Source organism: Hypanus sabinus, chromosome 6 (genome assembly GCF_030144855.1).
Source record: "Hypanus sabinus isolate sHypSab1 chromosome 6, sHypSab1.hap1, whole genome shotgun sequence".
NCBI classification, from domain to species: domain Eukaryota; kingdom Metazoa; phylum Chordata; class Chondrichthyes; order Myliobatiformes; family Dasyatidae; genus Hypanus; species Hypanus sabinus.
Genome location: NC_082711.1, coordinates 177289999 through 177311505, shown reverse-complemented (window position 1 = coordinate 177311505; position 21507 = coordinate 177289999). Strand labels below are relative to the sequence as shown.

The 21507-nt window shown below is 40.2% G+C and overlaps 1 protein-coding gene across 3 annotated transcripts in view; it reads left to right on the top strand.

The window, feature by feature from the left end:
- The window catches only part of bcas3 (BCAS3 microtubule associated cell migration factor), a 915794-nt gene that overhangs the window by 62899 nt on the left and 831388 nt on the right, over positions 1–21507 (top strand). For all 3 annotated transcript variants that reach the window (XM_059973657.1, XM_059973655.1, XM_059973656.1), the window contains exon 6: positions 13341–13422. In XM_059973657.1, the coding sequence (XP_059829640.1) occupies positions 13341–13422 (82 nt within the window). The remainder of the gene's footprint in view (positions 1–13340; positions 13423–21507) is intronic.

Here is a 21507-nt window from a genome sequence, read left to right as displayed (position 1 = left end):
CCACAAAGGCAAATTCAAAATGGTGAAGAATGCAGGACTGAAGGTGCTATATTTAAATGTGGATAGCATTTGCAATAAGGTGAACAAACTCCTGGCACAATTAGAGAGGGATGATGTTGGGAGCTTAACACCAAAGGATAATATGCCTTGTATCAAAAGGACAGGCAGGAAGGCATAGGTGGTGGTGTGGCGTTGTGGCTGTGTTGGTAAGAGATAGAATTACATCTTTAAAAAGAGGTGACATAGAGCAGAGAATGTTGAATGTTTGTAGCTGGAGTTAAGAAACTGCAAGAGTGAAAAAAAATTTATTATGGAAATCATTTATAGGCCTCCAAATAGTAGCCATGATGTGGGGTTTACATTGCAAAGGGAACTGGAAAAGGCATGTAATAAGAGTAATGTCAGAATTGTAATGGTGGACTTCAATATGCAAGGGGATTGGGGAAAGTTGGGTTGGTGGTCGGATCGCAAGAGAGAGTATTTGTTGAACGCCTGTGAGATGGCTTTTTAGAGCAGCTTGTGGTTGAGCCTTCTCAGGGAAAGGGGAACAAAGAAATGGCAGATGAACTTAATGGATACTTTGCATCACTGATCACTGTGGAAGACACCAGCAGTGTGCCAGAGGTCCATGAGTGTAAAGAGCTGGAGTGAGTGCTATTGCAATTACAAAAGAAAAAGTGCAGGCAGACTCAAAGGTCTTAAGGTGGATAAGTCATTTGGATCAGATGGACTATATCCCAGTGCCCTGGGAGAGGTTGCTGAAGAAATGATGGATGCACTGGTCATGATCTTTCAAGAAGCACTTCATTCTGGCATGGTCCTGGAGGACTGGAAGATTGCAAATCTCACTCCACTCTTTAAGAAGGGAGGAAGGCAAAAGAAAGGAAATTATAGGCCAGATAGCCTAACCTCAGTGGATGGGAAAGTGTTGGAGTCTATTATTAAGGATGAATTTTTGGGGTACTTGGAAACTAACGTTCCTCGCAGTCGATGCATAGTATGGAAAACGTATAATGTGAATAATTATTTAAATGGAGAAAATAGGGATTCGTTCTGGAGGGCTTCCTAAATATGTTTTATCTGTAATTTATTCACATTTTCATACTGTTATGATCCCAGCCCCCTCCTTTGTGAGAATCGCAAGAGCACCCGTTGAGGGGGGTCAGTAGACCCAGGAAGTGGGAGAGAGAGAGAGACGTGCTGAATAGACCCAGGAAGTGGGAGAGAGAGAAATGTGCCGAAGAGCACGTTCCACCCGGGATGCAAAATAAGGCGACAGTGACTATTGTCTCGTGGAGACCACGTGAAAAGCCCTCGGGCAAGGTGGGCTGGTTGAGAGAGAGATTGCATCATCCCAATCTGATTGACACCTTCGACCCCATGAGGAAGTATAAAGGAAGGTCTCAGGGGGACAGCCCCTTCAGACGCACCAAGAAGACACGAGAGTGATCCCGCCGTAGCGGGAAGCCATTCTGAAGGAAGCCACGTGTGTTAGATTCCGGGATTGGAATTTGTGGCTGGGATCATGGAAAACCGCTTTTAACTAACATCGGGGAGAGGGAACCAACGCTCCCCGATTCCACGGAAGCGTCATAAAGACCCGGCAAGTCTTTCCTCTTCTCCCCAATCTCTCTCTCTCTCTCGGTCACCCCACGTGAAACCCAGCGATTCCCAAAAGGCTGAAGCCTGCAGACTTCTGAGTGACTTTTATATTTCCAACGGACAATCTATTAACCCCTAGACAACAGTAGAGCTCACTGCTTAATGATGATTATTACTATACCCGCGCTTTAGATTGAGTATTGATGACGTGCATTATCTGAATGTTTGTATTAACCTTACTTTTGTGCCTCTTTATAAATAAAAACGTTTGAAAATAGTGACATCAGACTCCAACAGACCTCTCTATCTTTGCTGGTAAGTTATCCAGTTACGGGATACGTAACAATACCAATACGACACAAAAGCAGTACCACAAGGCAACATTCAAATTATATTTAATCAATTTAAGGTAATATTCAACATAATAAATCATAGAAAGTGAACCTGACGCAGTCTTTTCATCTTTACTTATGTAAGTGTGTTTTGGCATACGCTTCCAAAAACGCCCGGTGTCGTCTGCATTAAGCACCTGTTTTGGTGTGATGCCTAACTCCGCTATCATAGCCCGCGAACTGCAGCAGCTTCGTGGTCACCATGCACAGCTAAGTTGTGAAGCCTGTGACGATTAACAAACTTAGAAAACCATCCCCTACTTGCATTAAAGCTAGCAATATCACTTGACACTTCCTCACTAGCCTCTGAACAAAGGTGACCATAACCTTCCACCACAACTGACAGAGGCTGCATGCGCGCGCACAAACACACTCTGAATAAAATGTTTGTGAGAAACAGCTGGCAAATAATGTTGAAAATTTGACTAAAGCTTCACAGTAAACAGATAGCAGTGCCTGAATTTATATGAATAGAGGCTTTTACTTTGAGCCAAGACTTCATCAGGTACATCTATACCCCTACTTGTTAATACAAATATCTGATCAGCCAGTCATGTGGCATCAACTCATTGCATAAAAGCATGCAGGCATGGTCAGGAGGTTCAATTGTTGTTCAGGCCAAACTTCAGAATGGGGAGGAAATGTGATCTAAGTGACTTTGACATTGTTGGTTTGAAGATCTCCTGGAACTTTTATTCATAAAAGTCTCTAGAATAGTGCAAAAAACAAAAAAAAAAATCCAATGTAGTTCTGTGGGTGACAATGCCATTTTAATGAGAGAGGTCAGAGGAGAATGACCAGACTGGTTCAAACTGACAGGAAGGTGACAGTAACTCAAATAACCATGTATTACAACAGATGGGCTCCAGCAGCAGAAAACCATGAACATACTCTCAGTGACCACTTTATTTTGTACAGGAAGTACTGAATGAAAGTGACCACTCAATGTATTTTCATCTGCTGATTACATAATTCATGTTGTAAAACATGTGAGTTTTATTCTGTGTGGTGTGGGAGTTCTTTTATCAGAGAATCAATGAGTCTTGATTGTTCTGATTGCTTACTGAGAGGCATTTGTGAACTGACAGGATTTCTCAGCACTTTAAATATCAGAGGTGGCAAATCATTTGGTTGACCAGTGCATGTGGTGTAAACTTGAAATTTCATTTTGTTCCCATCAGTGTAGCCCTTTTTTAAAAAAAAAATTCATGATTTTGTTTTGTCATTTAAGGCTTTGAAAAGTGAAAATACAGTAAACTGTTCCTATTCCTACTGGATGCAGCAGTGTTTTCATCATAGCACACGATGAAAATAGTTATAACTTCAAATTTTATGTGCGTTCCAGAACAATCTATTGACAAATTTCAACTTCAGAATGCTGCTGCTAGATTTTAACCATACCCAGGACAAGGGAACATATCACTCCTGCACTAGCTACTTTGCATTGGCTTTCTGTATCTTTCAAGAATTGATTTTAAAGTTTTCATATTTTTTAAAGCTCTAAATGGTTTGAGACTGGAGTACGTTAGAGAATTGCTTTTGTTTGATAATCTTGCTCGAGCTCTCAGATCTTCTTCCACTGGTCTCTTAAATTTAAACAATCTGCCTCAAAAGATAGTTGGCTGGTCAGCTTTTTTGAACTGTGCTCCTAAACATGGAATTCAATATCTAAAACTATATAGGATGCAGACTCAGTTGACACTTTTAACTGAGCTCAAAACCTATTTATTTAACTTTGCTTTTAACTAACATTATCTCGTCTTATTTTCATGTTTATCTTTATTTGTTATTTTATTTTCACAAGTGTACTTTTATCCCATTGTAAAGCACTTTGAACGACATCATCTGTGTAAAATGTGCTTTATAAATAAAGTTGTTATTATTTATTTTATATCGCTAGATCTGTAAATCCATAGATTGATTTTGGGCAGCACGGTGGCGTAACACTGTTAGAGAGTCAGCGACCTGGGTTCAATTCTTGCCACCGTCTGTAAGGAGTTTGTACATTTTCCTATGACCATCTGGGTTGGCTTTGGGTGCTCTGATTTCCTCTCACGCTCCAAACAGATTGCTAGGTTAATTTGTCATATGCGTATAATTGGACAGTACGGGCTTGGTGGCCCAGAAGGGCCTGTTACTATGCTGTATTTCCAAATAAATATAAAAAAAAATCTAAGGGATTCACTTCTATAGCTAAATATTTGCATATTTACATTGTTGCCTGCAAAATAATGGAATATTCATATATTTTCATTGGTGTCATATTTTGGTCTTTTGTTTTCGATTAATATTCCCAGTACTCCAGAGTAACCCAATTCTCCACTCATCTGGACTACACTTGGAGTCATCAGCAGTTTCACAATTTGCCTCTGGTTGCTTCTTGTTATTTCTGTAGCTGCCACCTGCAAAAGCAGTGAGTCATAGCATCCTACACAGAAAAGCTGGTGGTTTAGTATATTGTCTCTGTGCCAGCGCTTTGAAAGAGCCAAACAAATAATCTAACTCCGCTTGTCTTTTCCTTATGGCTCTGCGTGTTGTTCTGAAATACTTATGAAGTTCCCTTTTGAGAATAATTACTGAAACTCCTCCTAACACCCTTTATAGGCATCGTTCAGGACACTGTATGAGTGTTTTTTGAAAAACAATTCTTTGTCTCCTTGCCTCCTTTACCAGTTACCTTAAATCTGTGTTTTCTGGTTTCCAAGCATCTGTCATTGCAAATATTTCTTATTTGCTCTCACATTAATTTGAATATCTTTATTGGATTTATTACTGAGTCTGATACTAGTGGCATAGAAACTGTCTTTGAGCCTGGTGGTGCATACTTTCAGGCTCTGCGATTCCCTTGTCGCTCTCCGCTAATCTCCCTCGAGGCACTTATCCCTGCAAGCAACCGAAGTGCTACACCTGCCCGTTCACCTCAACTCCATTCAGGGCCCCTAACAGTCCTTCCAGGTGAGGTTACACTGGGGTTGTTATTGTGTCCAGGGCTCCAGATATGGCCCCTTCTACATCGTTCAGACCTGTCATAAATGAGAGACTGCTTTGTTAAGTACCTCCGCCCCACCTTCCTAAAGCAGAACTTCCCAGAGGCCAAACATTTTAATTCTTATTCCCATTCCTGTTCCGACATGTCGGTCGATGGCCTCCTCTTGTGCCACAATGAGGCCTCCCTCAGGGTGGAGGAGCCTCACATTGTAATTCATCTGATAGCCTCCATATTGATGGATTTCTCTCACGGATTTAAAAAAAAATCCCTCCCCCTCCCCTCTTCTTCTATTCCACACTCTGGCCTCTTGCCTCTTTTCACCTACCTATTATTTCTCCCTGATGCCCTCCTCTTTTCCTCTCTCCTGTGGTCCACTCTCCTCTCTTATAGGATTCCTTCCTCTCCAGTCTTTTATCTTTCCAACCTGCCAGGCTTCACCTATCACTTTCAAGTTATCCGCCTTCCCCTCCCTCCTATCTTTTTATTCTAGCATCTTTCTCCTTTCTTATCAGTCCTGAATGAAAGTTTTGGCCTGAAACAATGACTTTTTATTTATTTCCATGCATGCTGTCTGACCTGCCTGATTTCCTCCAGCATTTTGTGTGCAATACTTTATTAATCACTTGGCATGACATTTTTAACATAAAACTATGGCTTCCTCTCTCGCTCTCTCTCTCTTATACAATACATTGATTATTGACCTGATAATTACGCCCTGGCGTATGTTTGATTTGCAACTTACTGAGCAAAACTGCCATGCCGTTGCTCCCAATTTACTGTGATTCCGGGCTCAAAGAAGGAAGTTGTTTTTATTTTATTTATCTGATGTTTGGGAAGTTTGCTTTATTGAATTTCAATGCAAATCAATGTTGAAGCTACCCCTTGCTAAGGTAGGCCGATTTCTGTTCTAATGTTAGAATTGGAATGGAGGGCATTACAAGAATATCACATTGTCATCTTGGCTCAGTTGTAAAGTATAAAAGGTCTTGTTTCTGAACTTCATTCTATGACTTGGAGCAGGTGATTTAGACTGATATATCTGTGTAACAGGCGTAAGTGCTAATTTGCAAACTGTGTTCATTTTCACATACTATTTTCAAAGGAAGACTTTCTCGTTGCACCTGTACATGTGCTTGTGTATACGATAATAAACTCAAAGCGCAAAAATCAAAGTAAATTTATTCTCAAAATACGTAAGTGTCACCATATACAGGCATTCACAGTGGAACAGAGAAATACAACGGATTCAGTGGAAAAACTACACACAAAGATTGACAAACAACCAAAGTGCAAAAGAAGGTAAAACTGTAGAATATAATAACTAAGTAAATAATGCAGAGAACACGAGTTGTAGAGTCCTTGAAAGTGAGCCCATAGATTGTGGTGTAAGTTCAGAGTTGAGGTGAGTGAAGTTATCTGTGCTAGTTTAGGAGCCTGATGAAGGGATCCTGAACCTGTTGGTGTGGGACCTGAGGCCCTTGTACCTCCTTCCCGGTGGCAATAGCAAGAAGAGAGCATGGCCTGGCTGGTGGAGGTCTCGCTGTTTATAGGTGACTGGGCTGGGTCCACCACTTTTTGTAGACATTTCTTTTCCTGGACATTGATGTTTGCATATCATTGCATATTCTATTCTGCCAGTTCTGGGATGGTGTCAAAGAACAATAATCTACCAGTATCTTGACAAATCTGCCAGCAACCAACTCCACTATCACTCTACAGTTTGTTTGTAAATTGACTGATAGGCTTCTAGAAGTTTGGGTGGTAGCAATGTATCTTGGTTCTTGGGTGTGTGGTGCAGGTGATATGGATCTCAAAAGTATATAGAGGGTAAGGATAAGTGAAATAGCCCCTAAGACCAACAATACTTGGGCGCGAACTGTGCTCATTCATTTGCAGTGCAAAGGTCGTGTTCTCAAGCCTGAGCTGAAATGGACACTTCATTCCAAGCTTTGATATGGTATGAGATAACTAAGTGGACGGATAAAAAGATTCGAAGATTTGCTCTAAGCCTTCTCGAAGAAATGCAGCATTCCCACTGATTCCTAGGAACCACCAGCCCATAAAGGAACATAGTGGAGAGAGAGCATTGGTGATAGCACTGAGTATATTGAGTTAATGTGTCACCAGCACAGAAGTACTGGGTGAACAGTGGAAAGAGCACATCGCCACCCTAACTTACCCATCCCATCTGTCACCAGTTGCCTTGTGAGTAGAAGAATCTGTAGTTCCTACATTCATTCCATCAGTCACCTCAGCACCTCAGAACTGGAGAAGTGGAAGTCCGTCTTGATCCTGAGGTACTGCCTTGGAAGACTATGATTGCCTGGGTCTGTGTTTACTCACTGAATCATGGGAAAAACTTTTATCGTTTGAGTGCTGGCCGCAACTTGCCAAGGAAATATAGCAACCCTTTTTTAAGATGAAAAATTCCAGTCCCTTTAGAATAATTACTGCAAAACATTTGTGACTACAAATATTACATACACTCAGTGGCCACTTCATTAGGTACCTCATGAGTGTATGTTCATGGTCTTCTGCTGCTGTAGGTCATCATTTCATGTGTTGTGCATTCAGAGATGCTCTTCTTGCTCTTACTGTAATGTATGGTTATTTGAGTTACTGTTGACTTCCTGTTAGCTTGAGCCAGTCTGGCAAATCTTCTTTGACCTCTCTTATTAACAAGGCATTTTCGGCCACAAAACTGCTGCTAATTGCGGATGTTTTTATTTTTTTTTGGAACATTCTTTGTAAACTCTAGAGACTGTTGTGTGTGAAAATCCCAGGATATTAGCAGTTTCTGAGATAGTTAAACGACCCTGTCTGACATCAATTCCAGGGTCAAACTCACTTAGATCACATTTTCTTTGTCATTCTGATGTTTGGTCTGAACAACAATTGAACGTCTTGACCACGTCTGCATGCTTCTATGCTTTGAATTGCTGCCACGTGAGTGGCTGATTAGATATTTGTATTAGTGAGCTGGTGTACCTAATAATGTGGCCAATAAGTGTATAAATGCTCTGGTCTTGTTTATGATGCTTCTTTAGTCCATAAATGACGTGGCACATATTTTCTGGATCTGTGTTGCTTAGTACAGTGGTATTGTTTTGATATGTTTTTCTGGTTGTCTTTCCCATACAAATAACAACATGCATTTGTATAGTTAAACAGCGACGTTCAAAATTTTGTTGGCATGGGGATAGTGTAGTGGTCAACATAATGCTTTACAGTGTGGGCAAGCCAGGTTCAATTCCCATCTCTGTGTGGGTTTCCTCCGGGTGCTCCAGTTTGCTCCCACAGTCCATAGATGTTGGTAGGTTAATTGGTCAATGTAAATGGTCCTGTGATTAGACCAGGATTAAATTGGGAGATTACTAAGTGGTGTGGCTGGAAAGGCCTGTTCTATGCTGTATTTAAATAAATAAATAACACGATGGATGAATGATGAAGAATAAATAAATTACATTTAAAAAGGGAGTATTAGAATTGATAGGTTATTTTAATGGAGGAGTGAGATGTTTTAGTCATAGGTAAGAGTGGACAACCAGAGACTTTTTCCTGTGGTGGAAGAGTCTGATATGAGGGGTCACAATTTTAATGTTTTTGGAAGAAAGTACAGGGGTTATGTCAGAGGTAGATTTTTTTTTTACAAAGTGTACGGTAATGGGTACATGGAAAGCACGACAGGTAGAAGATACATTAAGGACATTTAAGAAACTCTTAAACACATGGATGGTAGAAGAATGGAGGGAAGGGTTAGATTGATCTTGGAGTAGGTTATATTGTGGGTTGAAGGGATTGTACTGTGTTGTACTGTTCTATGTTCCACTTTCATTTAAGAAACTCTTGGGCACTTTGAAAGAAAAGTGAAGGGTTATGTAGGAGGGAAGGGTTAGATTGAATTCAGAGTAGGTTAAAAAGTTGGCACAACATTGTGGTCCGAAGGGCCTGTACTGTTTATGTTCTACTGCATGTAGTATGTTTTTTTGTCTGGAGAGTAGTGGCTGCTTGGAAAGTGTGGAAATAAAGTGTAGCTGACATTTAGATAGGCACACAAATAGGCATGGAATGGAAGGACATGGACCGTGTGCAGGCAGATAGGATTAGCTAAAGTGGCACCATATTCTGCATAGAAATTGTGGCTGAAGAGTCTGTTCCAGCCCTGTGCTATTCTATATTCTACTGGTTTTCTTCCTAACCCAGAGGCATTGTATTTATGAAAGTGAAGGTTGGAAAAAGAGGAAGAAAGTGGGGAAAAATGTGGAAACGTGGGATTAAAGAAGCCACCAGTATGCCTTTGCTACAGCCTGGGGATGTACAGTTGCTAATGAAAGGTTGCATTAGACATGGAGCTGGTTGATTAGGTAATTCAGAAATCACACCAACTCAAATTGGAGTTAAGTGCCACTGTGCGAGGTGTCTGTTGCATCGCCATATGTCTCTGCTGCAGAGTCAGAGAATGTTTAATATGTGATGGAAGATAAACAATGCTGTAGGGTTATAAAACAGTCTTTGGGCTCTGTGTACAAGGGTTTAGAACTAACCCCTTTATATTTGGGTTTAGTTTTGAGACTGGGTAAAATCATGTATTTTGACACGGTGGAAAAGGGGTCTGTCGTCGTCATAGTTGTGGATTAGAGCTACACATCGCTTTGTTCTCACAAACAGTTGTGGTGCTTCAAAATATTAATTGCTATCAGGAAAAAACATCTTTATATGGCACCAGTTATATCTGATGAGAAGCACCTCAAAGCACTTCAGTCACTGTATTTCTTTGAAGTAAAGGGATTGTTGTTATATAGATGAACATAGAACAGCTCACCAAAGGATTCTACAAATAGCAATAAGATCTCTGACAAATTAATCTGCTTTTGGTTGTTTTGACTGATGGATGAGTATCTGCTGGACCCTAAGAGAAAACTGTGCTCTTTCAAACATATTGTGGGATTCAGAAAGCTGGCTTGAACATTTCCCACAGGGACATATTCCTTCACTCATTCCTGTACTGAAGTGAAAGGCTAAATAATGCATTTGAGTGATGATTCAGTCTACAGTGCCATGACTTGATGATCATAGTATGCAAGAAAATAGGACAGAAGGAGGGACTTGGCCAAGAACATTGACTGTTCTCTCTATAGATGCTGGATGACCTGAGTTCCTCCAGCTTTTTGTGTGCGTTTTTCTGGATTTTCAGCATCTGCAGAATCTCTTGTGTTTAGGAGAGAAGGAGACCACTCAGCCCCTCTAATCTGCCCTGCAATTTGATGTGATCATGCCTGAACTTGCTAGGCTCAATTCCTCTTCTAATACAGTTACCCGTAACTCTCAATTGCTTGATCTTTCATATACTTGTCTATCTCCTCCTTAATGTATCTAATAATACAACCTCTACCACCCTTGGGGAAAAGATAACTTCAGAGATTCACTGACCAATTCCTTAGTTTGTATGTCCCCTTATTTGTGACACTCATAGTGAAAACATCTTAACACTTTCCCTATATAATAGCCTTAAGATCTTGTATGTTTAAGTAAGGTCACCTCTTGTTCTTTTTTTCCCACTAAACTTGAAGGAATACAAGCCCATGTAATCTAGCTTCTTTTGATTGGAGAACCCTCCCATCTTGGGAACTAGCCTGGCGAACCTCCTTTGGACCTCATCCAATGCTACTGTTTTACTTATTAGATAATGGGACCAAGTCTGGGTGCAGTGTGTCTTTAATAGCTTCAGCAGTACCCAGTATATCCTCCCTATTTCTAAATTGTAAGGCCTTTCTAATAAAGGTGAACATACTGTTTACTCCCTTAAATATATGATGGACCTCCTTGCTGACTTTGTGATTCATGCACTAGTCTCCTCTGAACTTCAGTCACTTGTATTCTCAGCAATTTGATAATCCATCTTTTGATTCCTCTTAGTGAAGTGTATGACTGCACACTTCCCCAATTAAACTCCTTATGTCAAGTTTTTGACCAGCATTTCAGCCTGTCTATGTTGTGGAATCTTAATAGCCTCATTACAATATGCCCTTCTATCTATTTTCATATCATTAACAGAATTGGAAACCTCTCATTTTGTTTCCTTTTCCAGATCATTCATACGAATAGTGAGCAATGGAGGTTGAAGAACCAATCCATGGCATCCTCCATTAGTTACATCCCTCCAGCCTGAAAGGGACCTGTTTACTCCAGATTTGTTTTCTGTCTGACAGGCAGTTTTTAATCCATGCACTAAGTACCTTGGCCTCTTGCGGTTATTTACGAAATGTGTCAAATTGTTAGAGTCTGGTGTTTCATTCATGAAATTCCCACTTCTTGTACATATTTTTAACCTGGCTTAATAGAGTGACCAGTAGCATCTTTAAGTAAGTGCATTTTATGCATTTTCGTTACAATTGGAACTTTCTGAATTTCAGCAATTAAGTTAAATCTACACTCAGAGGTACCTCTACCTAACAAAGTGGCCACTGAGTGTATGGTCCTAGTCTTCTGCTGCTGTAGTCCATCCTCTTCAAGGTTTGGCATGTTGTGCATTCAGAGATATTCTTCTGCACACCACTGATGTAAACTGTGGTTATTTGAGTTACAGTTGCCTTTCTGTCAGCCTGAATTAGTTCGACCATTCTCTTCTGACCTGTCGTTAACAAGGTGTTTTTGCCCTCCGAGCTGCCACTTACTGGATTTTTTTTTTGTTTGTTGCACCTAATAAAGTGGCCACTGACTGTATATCCACCAACTAGGAAAATGAATCCTTCCTGCTCACTATGTTGAGTCCAATCACAATATAAGATGTTGCTTCAATCTCTGCATAGCTTCCAAAGAAAACAGTCGCAGCCTAGCCATTCTCCACACATCTAATGTTGTCTAGCTCCCTGCACTTCCTGAAGTGCTGTCACATCCTTCCTGTAATGTGGTGAGCAGAACTCCACGTAGTTTAACAGTTTACTAACTCAAACACGGCCTTATTGGTCTTTTATTTTATCACTTTCCATTAAAAATGGGGATCATTTTGTTTATTTGCACAACTGTTGTCTGACTACATTGTCATCTATGAACATCGTCTCCTAAATCCTTCAGTATATCTAATTTTTTCAGTGTCTCACCACTTTATGCCATCTTTTGGTTTGTTTGCCCTCTCCAGTGCATATCTCACATTTATCTCACTTAAACTTTTGCTTACCTAACCAGTCCACTGATGTACTGATGATGAAATTCCCACACAGTGTAGTGAATATGCCCAGTCCATCGCGGGTAAAACCCTTCCTGTGTAGTTTGAGCACATCCACACAGAGTGCTGTTGCAGGAAAGCAGTATCTATCATCAAGGAACCCCACCAGCAAGGTCATGCTCTCTTCTTGCTGCTGCCATCAGGAAGAAGGTACAGAAGCTTCAGGACTCCCACCATCAGGTTCAGGAACAGTTATTACCCCTCAACCATCAGGCTCTTGAACCAGAGGAGGTAACTTCACGTATCCCATCATAAACTGTTTCCACAACCTATGGGCTAACTTTCAAGGATTCTTCATCTAATGTTCAAGAGAGTGAGAATTTTTTTTGTTTTTGTATTTGCAAAGTTTCTTGTCTTTTGCACACTATTTGTCCACCCTGTTGGTTCAGACTTTCATTTATTATATTACAGTTATTGGATTTATTGAGCATGCTCAGAAGAAAATCAATCTTATTGTATGTGGTGACACATATGTACTTTGTTAATAAATTTACTTTGAACTTTGATATCTTACTGCAGCCTGAAGACTTATTCAATATCAACTTATCAGTTTCATGTCATCCACTGGTCAAAGATTATAGACAATGTGAAGTTAACCGTGAACCGTGATGAAGGGTCTCGGTCTGATATGTTGACTGTTCATTCTTTTTCATAAATGCTGCCTGATCTGCTGAGTTCCTCCACGATTTTGAGTGTGTTGCTTTTGATTTCCAATGTCTGCAGTCTTTCTCGTATTTATGAAACATTAGAAAAGTTGAGGTTGCAGGCAGAAAGAGGTTTGTGAGATGTAGTATGGGTGAACTGTGGCAAGCAGAGAGCTGGGATGAGAGAGAAGGAAAGTCAGATGGTCTTTGCAGTTGAAACATTGTAAGGTCAGTGAGTTTTTCCACAGGATGAATTGCTTGGGAAGAATAGGGCTTGAATAGATTTCAACAAAAGATGGTGTGAGTGCTTGAACTGAGCGAATAGCCCAGTATAAAAAAACCAAGTGGCTCTGGTCTGGAGCATCAGTTGATGTACTCAAGCCATATTCACTGTATGTTTGAATGCTTTTGTATTCATCAAAATAGTGAGAAAAATGTATTAAAAGTTTTTCCAGAAAATTTGATTCTATTATTGTTTCTCTCTGCAGGTGAGTGGCGAGGCTCAGGAGCTGTATTCTATCCGTAATGGTCCCATCCGGACAGCAAGAGTTCTGCCTGCCCCGCAGACAAGTAAGCATTGAAAGCTGCTTTGCTTTATTACTAGTTGTGAGTGCCTTGTAATTAAAATATTGTGGCTACAACTCTACTCCCTTTGACATTCTTGTACAGTGCTACATGATGTTGTGACCTTCATACATAGCTCATGAGATCCAATGCAAGCTAGCTAATTGGGTCAGGCATTGGCTTCATGATATGAGACAGGGGGTTTTGGTGGAAGGATAATTTTCTGATTGAAAGTCTGTGACCAATGATACACTGGACGGCTGGCACAATTACTTGTGATGTATATTAACAGCATCACAGCATGGTAGTGTAGCAAATGGCGTAATGATTTACAACACTAGTGATCCAGGTTCAATTCCCAATGGCGTCTATAAGGAGTTTGTATGTTCTCCCCATGACAGTGTGAGTTTCCTCTGGGTGCTCCAGTTTCCTCCCACGTTCCAAATGCTTCCAGATTAGGGTTGCAGTGTTGGCACTGAAAGTGTGTTGACACTTGTGAGCTGCCTCCAGCACATCCTCAGACTGTGTTCGTCGTTGACGCAAATCGATACATTTCACCTTGTGTTACGATGTACATGTGACAAGTAAAGCATGAACGTGGTGAACTGAAGGGCCTGTTTCTGTGCTGTCAAACAATGAGCCAACGCACTACGCACTCTCTCTCCAGCGATTGTAAAGGTTCCCATTTTACAACTTTGAAGAATCTTGGAGAAGTTTTTCTAGGATTCTGCTAATGTTCCCTCCTGGGTTTACAGAAGTGTTTATAAATTAGGCTAAATTGTGTATGCTTATCATGAATAAATTATACATGTAGTTGGCTTTATGTTGGGTAAATAGTGCAAGCATTCATTTCTAGATAAAATCATCCACTTTGGAAAATTGGCCTGAATACTTAATGCAATTCAATTTAATTAATTGCAATGTGATCACCTGACATTTTCATGCATCAGTCATGTAAATAATGACATCATAGGTCATTACCGAGTTTTGTTGAACCTTTTGTAGAGGAACTGCAGGCATGGAGCTGAGAAGATCATCGGGGTTTCTCCGATGGTCCGTAATGGTCCGCCATCACGGACATTTACACTACATGCTGCAACTGCAAAGCAAACAGCATTATGAAGGACCCCAAGCACCCTTCATACAAACTCTTCTCCCTCCTGCTGTCTGGGAAAAGGTACCGAAGCATTCGGGTTCTCACAACCAGACTATGTAACAGTTTCTTCCCCCAAGCTATCAGACTCCTCGATACCCAGAGCCTGGACTGACATCTCACTGCCCTATTGTCCTGTTTATTATTTATTGTAATGCCTGCACTGTTTTGTGAACTTTATGCAGTCCTGGGTAGGTCTGTAGTCTAGTGTAGTTGTTTTTATTTCTCTGTTGTTTTTTACGTAGTTCAGTCTAGTTTTTGTAATGTGTCATGTAACACCATGGTCCTGAAAAACGCTGTCTCATTTTTACTATGTACTGTACCAGCAGTTATGGTCAAAATGACAATTAAAGTGACTTGACTTGATGTGGTGTTCAGTGGTGATGAGGGCTTTACCCGTGGTGGACCTGTACCTGGAGTTGGCTTTATGTTGGATGAATAGTTCAAGCATTCATTTCTTGATAAAGTCATGCACATTGGAAAATTGGCCTAGATGCTTAATGTAATGCAGTTTAATTACTTGTAATGTGATTCACTACTTTTGTGTGGATTTTCCGTTCAAGGGCATTGATGTTTCTGTACCAGACCATGACGCAACCAGTCAATATACTCTCTGCCACACATCTATAGAAGTTTGTCAGAGCTTTAGACGACATGCTGATTGTTCGCAAATTTCTAAGGGAGCAGAACTGATGCCGTGCTTTCTTCATAATGGCAGTTTATTGAAGGTGCAATGTGCTGTGGATAAAGTATGTACTAATCTTGGACTTTGATAATCAGTGATAATTGCAGAAAATTAAAGCTCACAGTGTAGAATGCAACACGATGGCATGAATTGAAGAGTGGCAAATGCAGTCGGTGGCTACTTTAATAGGTACCTTCTTGTTCCTGAGTGTATCTTCGTGGTCTTTTGCTGACGTATTGTGCGTTCAGAGATGCTCTTCTGCACACCACTGCTGTAACACATGGTTATTTAAGTTACTGTCGCCTTCCCATCAGCTTGTACCAGTCAGGCCGTTCTCCTCTGACTTCTCTTATTTAACAAGGTGTTTTTGCCCACAGAATTGCCACCCACTGAATGTAATTTATTTTTTGCACCACTCTTTGTGAGCGCTAATGTGTGAAAATCCAAGGATATCAGCAATTTCTGAGACACTCAAAATCATCTTGTGTGGCATTAACAATCATTCCATGGTCAAAGTCACTTAGATTACATTTCTTCCACCTTCTGATGTTTGGTTTGAACAATAACTGAACCCCTTGACCATATCTGCATGTTTTCATGCTTTGAGTTGTTGCCACAAGATTGGCTGATTAGATATTTGCATTAACGAGCTGGTGTACAGGTCAGCGTACCCATTGAAGTAACCACTGGGTATATAATGAAAAATGGGTCTTTTTCTGTCTGGCTGGATGTTAGAAGTGGTGTGCCACAGGGATCAGTGCTAGGGACTGAGCTTTTAAAATTTTGTATGAGTGGCCTTGGTGATGGTCTGGATTACAAAGTTTAGTCATGACAAAAAGATAGGTATCAAAGTATATTATGAAGAGGTTACAAAGGGATATTGATAGTGTCAGTAAGTGAGCAAAGATCTGGCAGATGCACAGGTAAATGCTTCTTCCTCACCTTGCCCTGCCATGTGTTTTATGTCAGATTTATAGCAATCTTTTATCCAGCTGTTCTGTCACTGCCATATGTGGTATTTTAATGTTTGATGTATTATGCAGTGTGGTAAAATTCCCTGAACTGCATGTAGGTTCATACGAGCACTTCATACATCCTGCTTAAATGCATGATTCTGAAGTTTTTAACAAATTTTGGTCCAGTGTTCAGGTTATGCACTTGGGCATTTGTATTAAATGCAGCATTATGTTTAGTGAAATTCAATTTCCAGCTAATTACCTGGTCATTATCAAATTATTATATCTGGGAGGTTTCTGTGCACAAATTGCCTGTCATATTTCCTATATCATAACAATGATTGCACTTCAAAACTGTTCCATTTGTTGCATAGCTGTTTTTGAAGTGTTGCAATATTGTAAAGTGTCCTGAGTCCTTTTCTGTTTTAGACAATTTATTCGCTAGAGCCATTATGAGGTCCAAGTTGCCACCATCGCACGATGAAGAAAATCTTCCTAGAAAAATCTGATCTGAGATCAATCTTACCCACATTGTAGTGGTGATCATTTCCGATGAAATTAGGTTGAACGTATTCAGATGTGAATCACATTCATGCTTTCAACTTTTTGTTAGTGTGAGGCACACATTTATAAAAACAGAAAATGCTTAAACCACTCAGCAGTTAATGTCTTCTAATGTCTTTCACATTTAACAAGGTGTCACATGTGGCTGGTACCTAAATTAAAAGTCCATGGTATTGGAGGAAATGTGTTGGAATGCATTGAAAACTATTTGTTCCAAGGAAAACAGTTGGAATAAATGAATGCTTTCCAAACTGGAAGGAGGTAATTAGTTCTTGAGCCACAGTTGTTCACTATTTACATTAATGACCCAGAAGAAGGAACAGCATGTAAGATTCCCAAATTATCTGATGATATGAAAATAGATGAAAGAGCATATTTTGGCACCGACACAGTGATTCTGTAATGGACTATGTATAGGTTGAATGAATGGTCCAAAGACTGGCAAATGTAGTCTAATGTGGGGAAGTGAGAGACCATGAATTTCAGTAAGAGGAATCAAAAGGCAGACATTATCTAAACAGAGACAGACTGAGTGAAGTATTCTTTTGCATAAATCACAAAAGGCTTTCAGGCGGATCCAACAAGCAGTTAAGACAAGGATTCCCAATTCTTTTTATGCCATGGATGCCTGCCATTAACCGAGGGGTCCATGGACCCCAGGCTGGAAACCCCTGAGTTAAAAAGAGAACAACATTTCTGCCTGTATTGCAAATTGGTTGGAATTTAGTAATTAGTGTTTTGTTGCAATTGTTTAGAGTGTTGGTGTTAGAATACTACATTCAGTTTTACCAAAGAAAGGTCAGAAATTGGAGGCAGTATAAAGGACATTCACTGGGCTAATTCCTGGGATGAAAAGCTTGAGTGGCAAACTGTTAGCATGGGATTAGAGCATTGAATGTAGAACAGTAAAGCACAATAAGGGCTCTTTGGTCCACAATATTGTGCTGACCTATATAAATCTTCTCCACAATCATTCTAACACTTCCTTCCTACACAGCCCATGAACCTCATTTTTTCTTACACCTATGTGCTCATCTAAGAGTCTCTTAAATGTCCCTATTGTATCAGCCTCTTCCAGTGCATTCCAGACACCTACCACTTTCTGTGTATTTAAAAGAAGCCTTACCTCTGACATCTCTAAACTTTAACTGGATGATCTCTGGTATTGGCCATTGCCACACTGAGGAGAAAGCACATGCTGTCCACTCTAGTCTATGCCTCTTATAATTTTATTCACCTTTGTGAAGTTGCATTTCAACCACCCTCACTCCAAAGAAAAGAAAGTCCTAGCTCACTCAACCTGTCCTAATCCAACTCTCTAATCCAGGCTGCATCCTGGTACACATGCTCTGCACCCTCTCAACAGTTTCCACATCCTTCCTATAATGAAGTGTCCAGAAATGAACATAGTACTCCATGTGGTCCAACCAAAGTTTTATAGAGCTGCAGCATATTTTTGTGGCTCTTGAACTCAGTTTCCCAACATCAGATGCCTTCTTCACCACCCTATCAACATGCATGACAACTTTGAGGACATGGGCCCCTAGATCCCTCTGTTCCTCTACACTGTTCTAAGAATCCTGTATTCAGTCTTCAAGTTTGAACTTCAAAAGTGCATCACTTCGCATTTTTCTGGATTGAACTTCATCTGTCACTTCTCTGTCCAGCTCTTCATCTTGTCTATATCCTGTTGTAACCTACGACAAGTCTACAGTACTAACCTTAGTGTAATCTGCAAACTTATTAAACTATCCCTCTACTTCCTCATCCAAGTCATTAATGAAAATCATAAAGAGTTGTGGTCCTAGAACAGATCCCTGTGGAACACCACTCATCACCAACCTCAAGGCAGAATATGCTTGATCTTTTGTCCCCTTCTGTGGAAAGTATTGCAATGTATTTTGTGGGTGCACATACTGCAGTGATGATGATAAGGTTGTGAAGGTTTGGGCTGGTGAATGAAGAACAATCAACTGGAGCACTTGGTCTGGATGATGTTGACGGAGTGTTGATGTAGGCAAATGGGAAAAATTCTAATATATGCTCCTGACTAGTGTCTTGAGCATGGTGGAAATACTTCTGGGTGTCAGGAGATGAAGTCATTTGCTGAAGGATAACAGACTACTGACCTATTCTTGTAGTCACAACATTCAACTCATTCACAAACTTTAGCACATTCACAATGGCGCTGATGGACTTTCAATTAAAACTAGGATGAGAGAGCCTATCACTCCCATACTAGCTACTCTGCTTTGGCTTCCTGTATCTTTTAGAATTGATTTTAAAGTTCTCTTACTTGTTCTTAAAGCTCTCAGTGGTCTTGGACTAGAGTACATCACAGAATCTGTTTTGTTTTATAATCCTGCTCGAACTCTCAAGTCGTCTTCCACTGGTCTCTTAAAGTTAAACAAATTCCTTCAAAAGATAATTTTCAGGTAAAGTTGTTGAACTATGCTGCTAAGCAAATTTCGTACCATATGTCAGTGATATTAAACCTGATTCTGCGTCTGATTCTGAAACACTGGAATTCAGTACCTAAAACTACAAGGGATGTAGACTCCATTAGCACTTCTAAATGCCAAACCAATACCTATTTAATGGAGAAAACTTTGCTTTTAACTAACATTCTTTTGTCTTTTATTTTCATGTTTGCACTTTATTGTGAAGAACCTTGAACTGTATCGTTTCTATGAAAAGCACTCTTCTAATTATTATTACTATCATTATTGTTGCATTTTTATATTTTCTCAGCTCAAGCTGGTAAAACTATAGCCAAGCGCACCCATTTCTCAATTGTTAGAAACTTTTACCCTATTGTAATGGTGCTTAGTATTGTGGCTTTCTGGAGATTTATTTAAAAATTTGCTGTGTAGGCCTTATTGTTTAATGCTATTGTGTAGACTCTGGATGATACCAGTTGTAGATGTTATTATTGGGACAGTATATACCCTGTTCATGTTCCGTAAGTCTTTCAGTTTCTTCTTTTAGATCAGCATATTTCTGGTGTTTTTCACTTACTGATTTCTGTATGTCATGTGGGTTTGGAATGTGTGTAGTGTTTCATGGATTCTAAAGGTTCAAGGGTATACAGCTTTGAAATTCTTCTCCAGATAGCCACAAAACCAAGAAGGAGAAGAAAGGCAGCACAATCATCAACCCCCAAATTCCTTCTGCTTGCATAAAAACGGAATAGGCACTTCGACCCTCCTATCTCCTTCCCCCACACACAGAAAGATTGGGTGAAAAACACAGAATATAAAAAACCTATGGCTGAAAAAATCTATAGTCCAAACCCACATCCAAAACACAGAAAACCTGGCAACATTCTCTGGGTACAGCAGTAGGCCTTTCCCTCTCTGGCAGCGAACGATTCCACCAGCAATCAAAGGGCAGTCTTTCCTCTCCGATAGCAGAGCGATCTCATCAGCAATTAAATAGGCAGTCTCCTCTCTCTGGCAGCAGAGAGGTCCCCCAGTAATAAAAAGGCAGGCAGCTTGCACTCACCTTCCACATTCACCCCGATGTTTCAGTCCTTCTTGTTGCTTTGAATCGAATATCAGCTCACGCCCTGCAGTCTTCTTACCACGAGGTTCCTGCACATTGCCTCTGCCTCCCAGAATCCTCTTGGAGACTGCAGACCACTGAGACACCCGAACGATCTCCAAACAGCAAATCCCAGGCTCCCACAGTTCCAGAATCTTATTCAAGATGAGAAACAAACATAAAAGAAGTGAAATGTATGGTTTCATGATCTATCCAGATGTCAACCAAAGGAGCATTTAGACCTATTGTGTTTCTTTGTATATACTGTTGATACCTGCAAGAAAATTAATCTCAGGGTAATATTTGGTGACATATATGTACTTTGATAACACATTTACTTTGAACTTTGAAGAAGACTAGAAATGCTTGCAGAAATAGGCTCAAGGTGAATACCTACTTTACTTAAGAAATCTTTTCCCATTATCTTTTCATTCGTTCTCAGTTAAAGTCTACATGTTAGAAACTTGCCAAATTAATCTTTGCTGAGGACAAAGAAATTGTTTAGATTGTTTTGGCAAAATGTATAGAAATAATAAGTAATTGATTTATTTTTATTAACCAACTACTTATTTCTTTCCTTCTGTATCAATATTTATTTAGTTAGAGATTCAGCGAGGAATAGGCCTTTCTGGTTCATTGAGTCACACTGACCAGCAACCTGCCTACATAACTCTATCAGGACAATTTACAATGACCAATTAACCTTTGGACTGTGGGAGGAAACCAGAGCACTTGGAGGAAGCCCATGCGTTCATGGGGAAGACGTACAAACTCCTTACAGAGGGCAATGGGATTGAATCTGAACTCTGATGCCCTGTGCAGTAATAGTTGGCATGCTATTTTTCAGAGCTCGTTGGTTTTTTGAATTGAGCAGGGTTTAAACTGGCTGCATTTCTATTTGTCCACATGGCTTTTAACTGCTCCTTTAATTGTGATGCAGCTGCATGTGTCTTCATCTGTCTCACTTCTAGTAAAATTCTGAGCATATGTTCAAAAGCTGGGTGGCGATTCTGTTTATTTTCAACTGGCCCTGATCTGAACTTCAGCAGATTTTCTGTGAGACTGAAGTGCTCAACAACAGCGCAGAGACTGGCTGGAAAGAGATGAAAGCAGAGCACATCCACAGAGAATGAGTTGTAGATATATAACACGCGGGCTGAAAGATTCCGAGCAGAAATGAATCGCTTGTG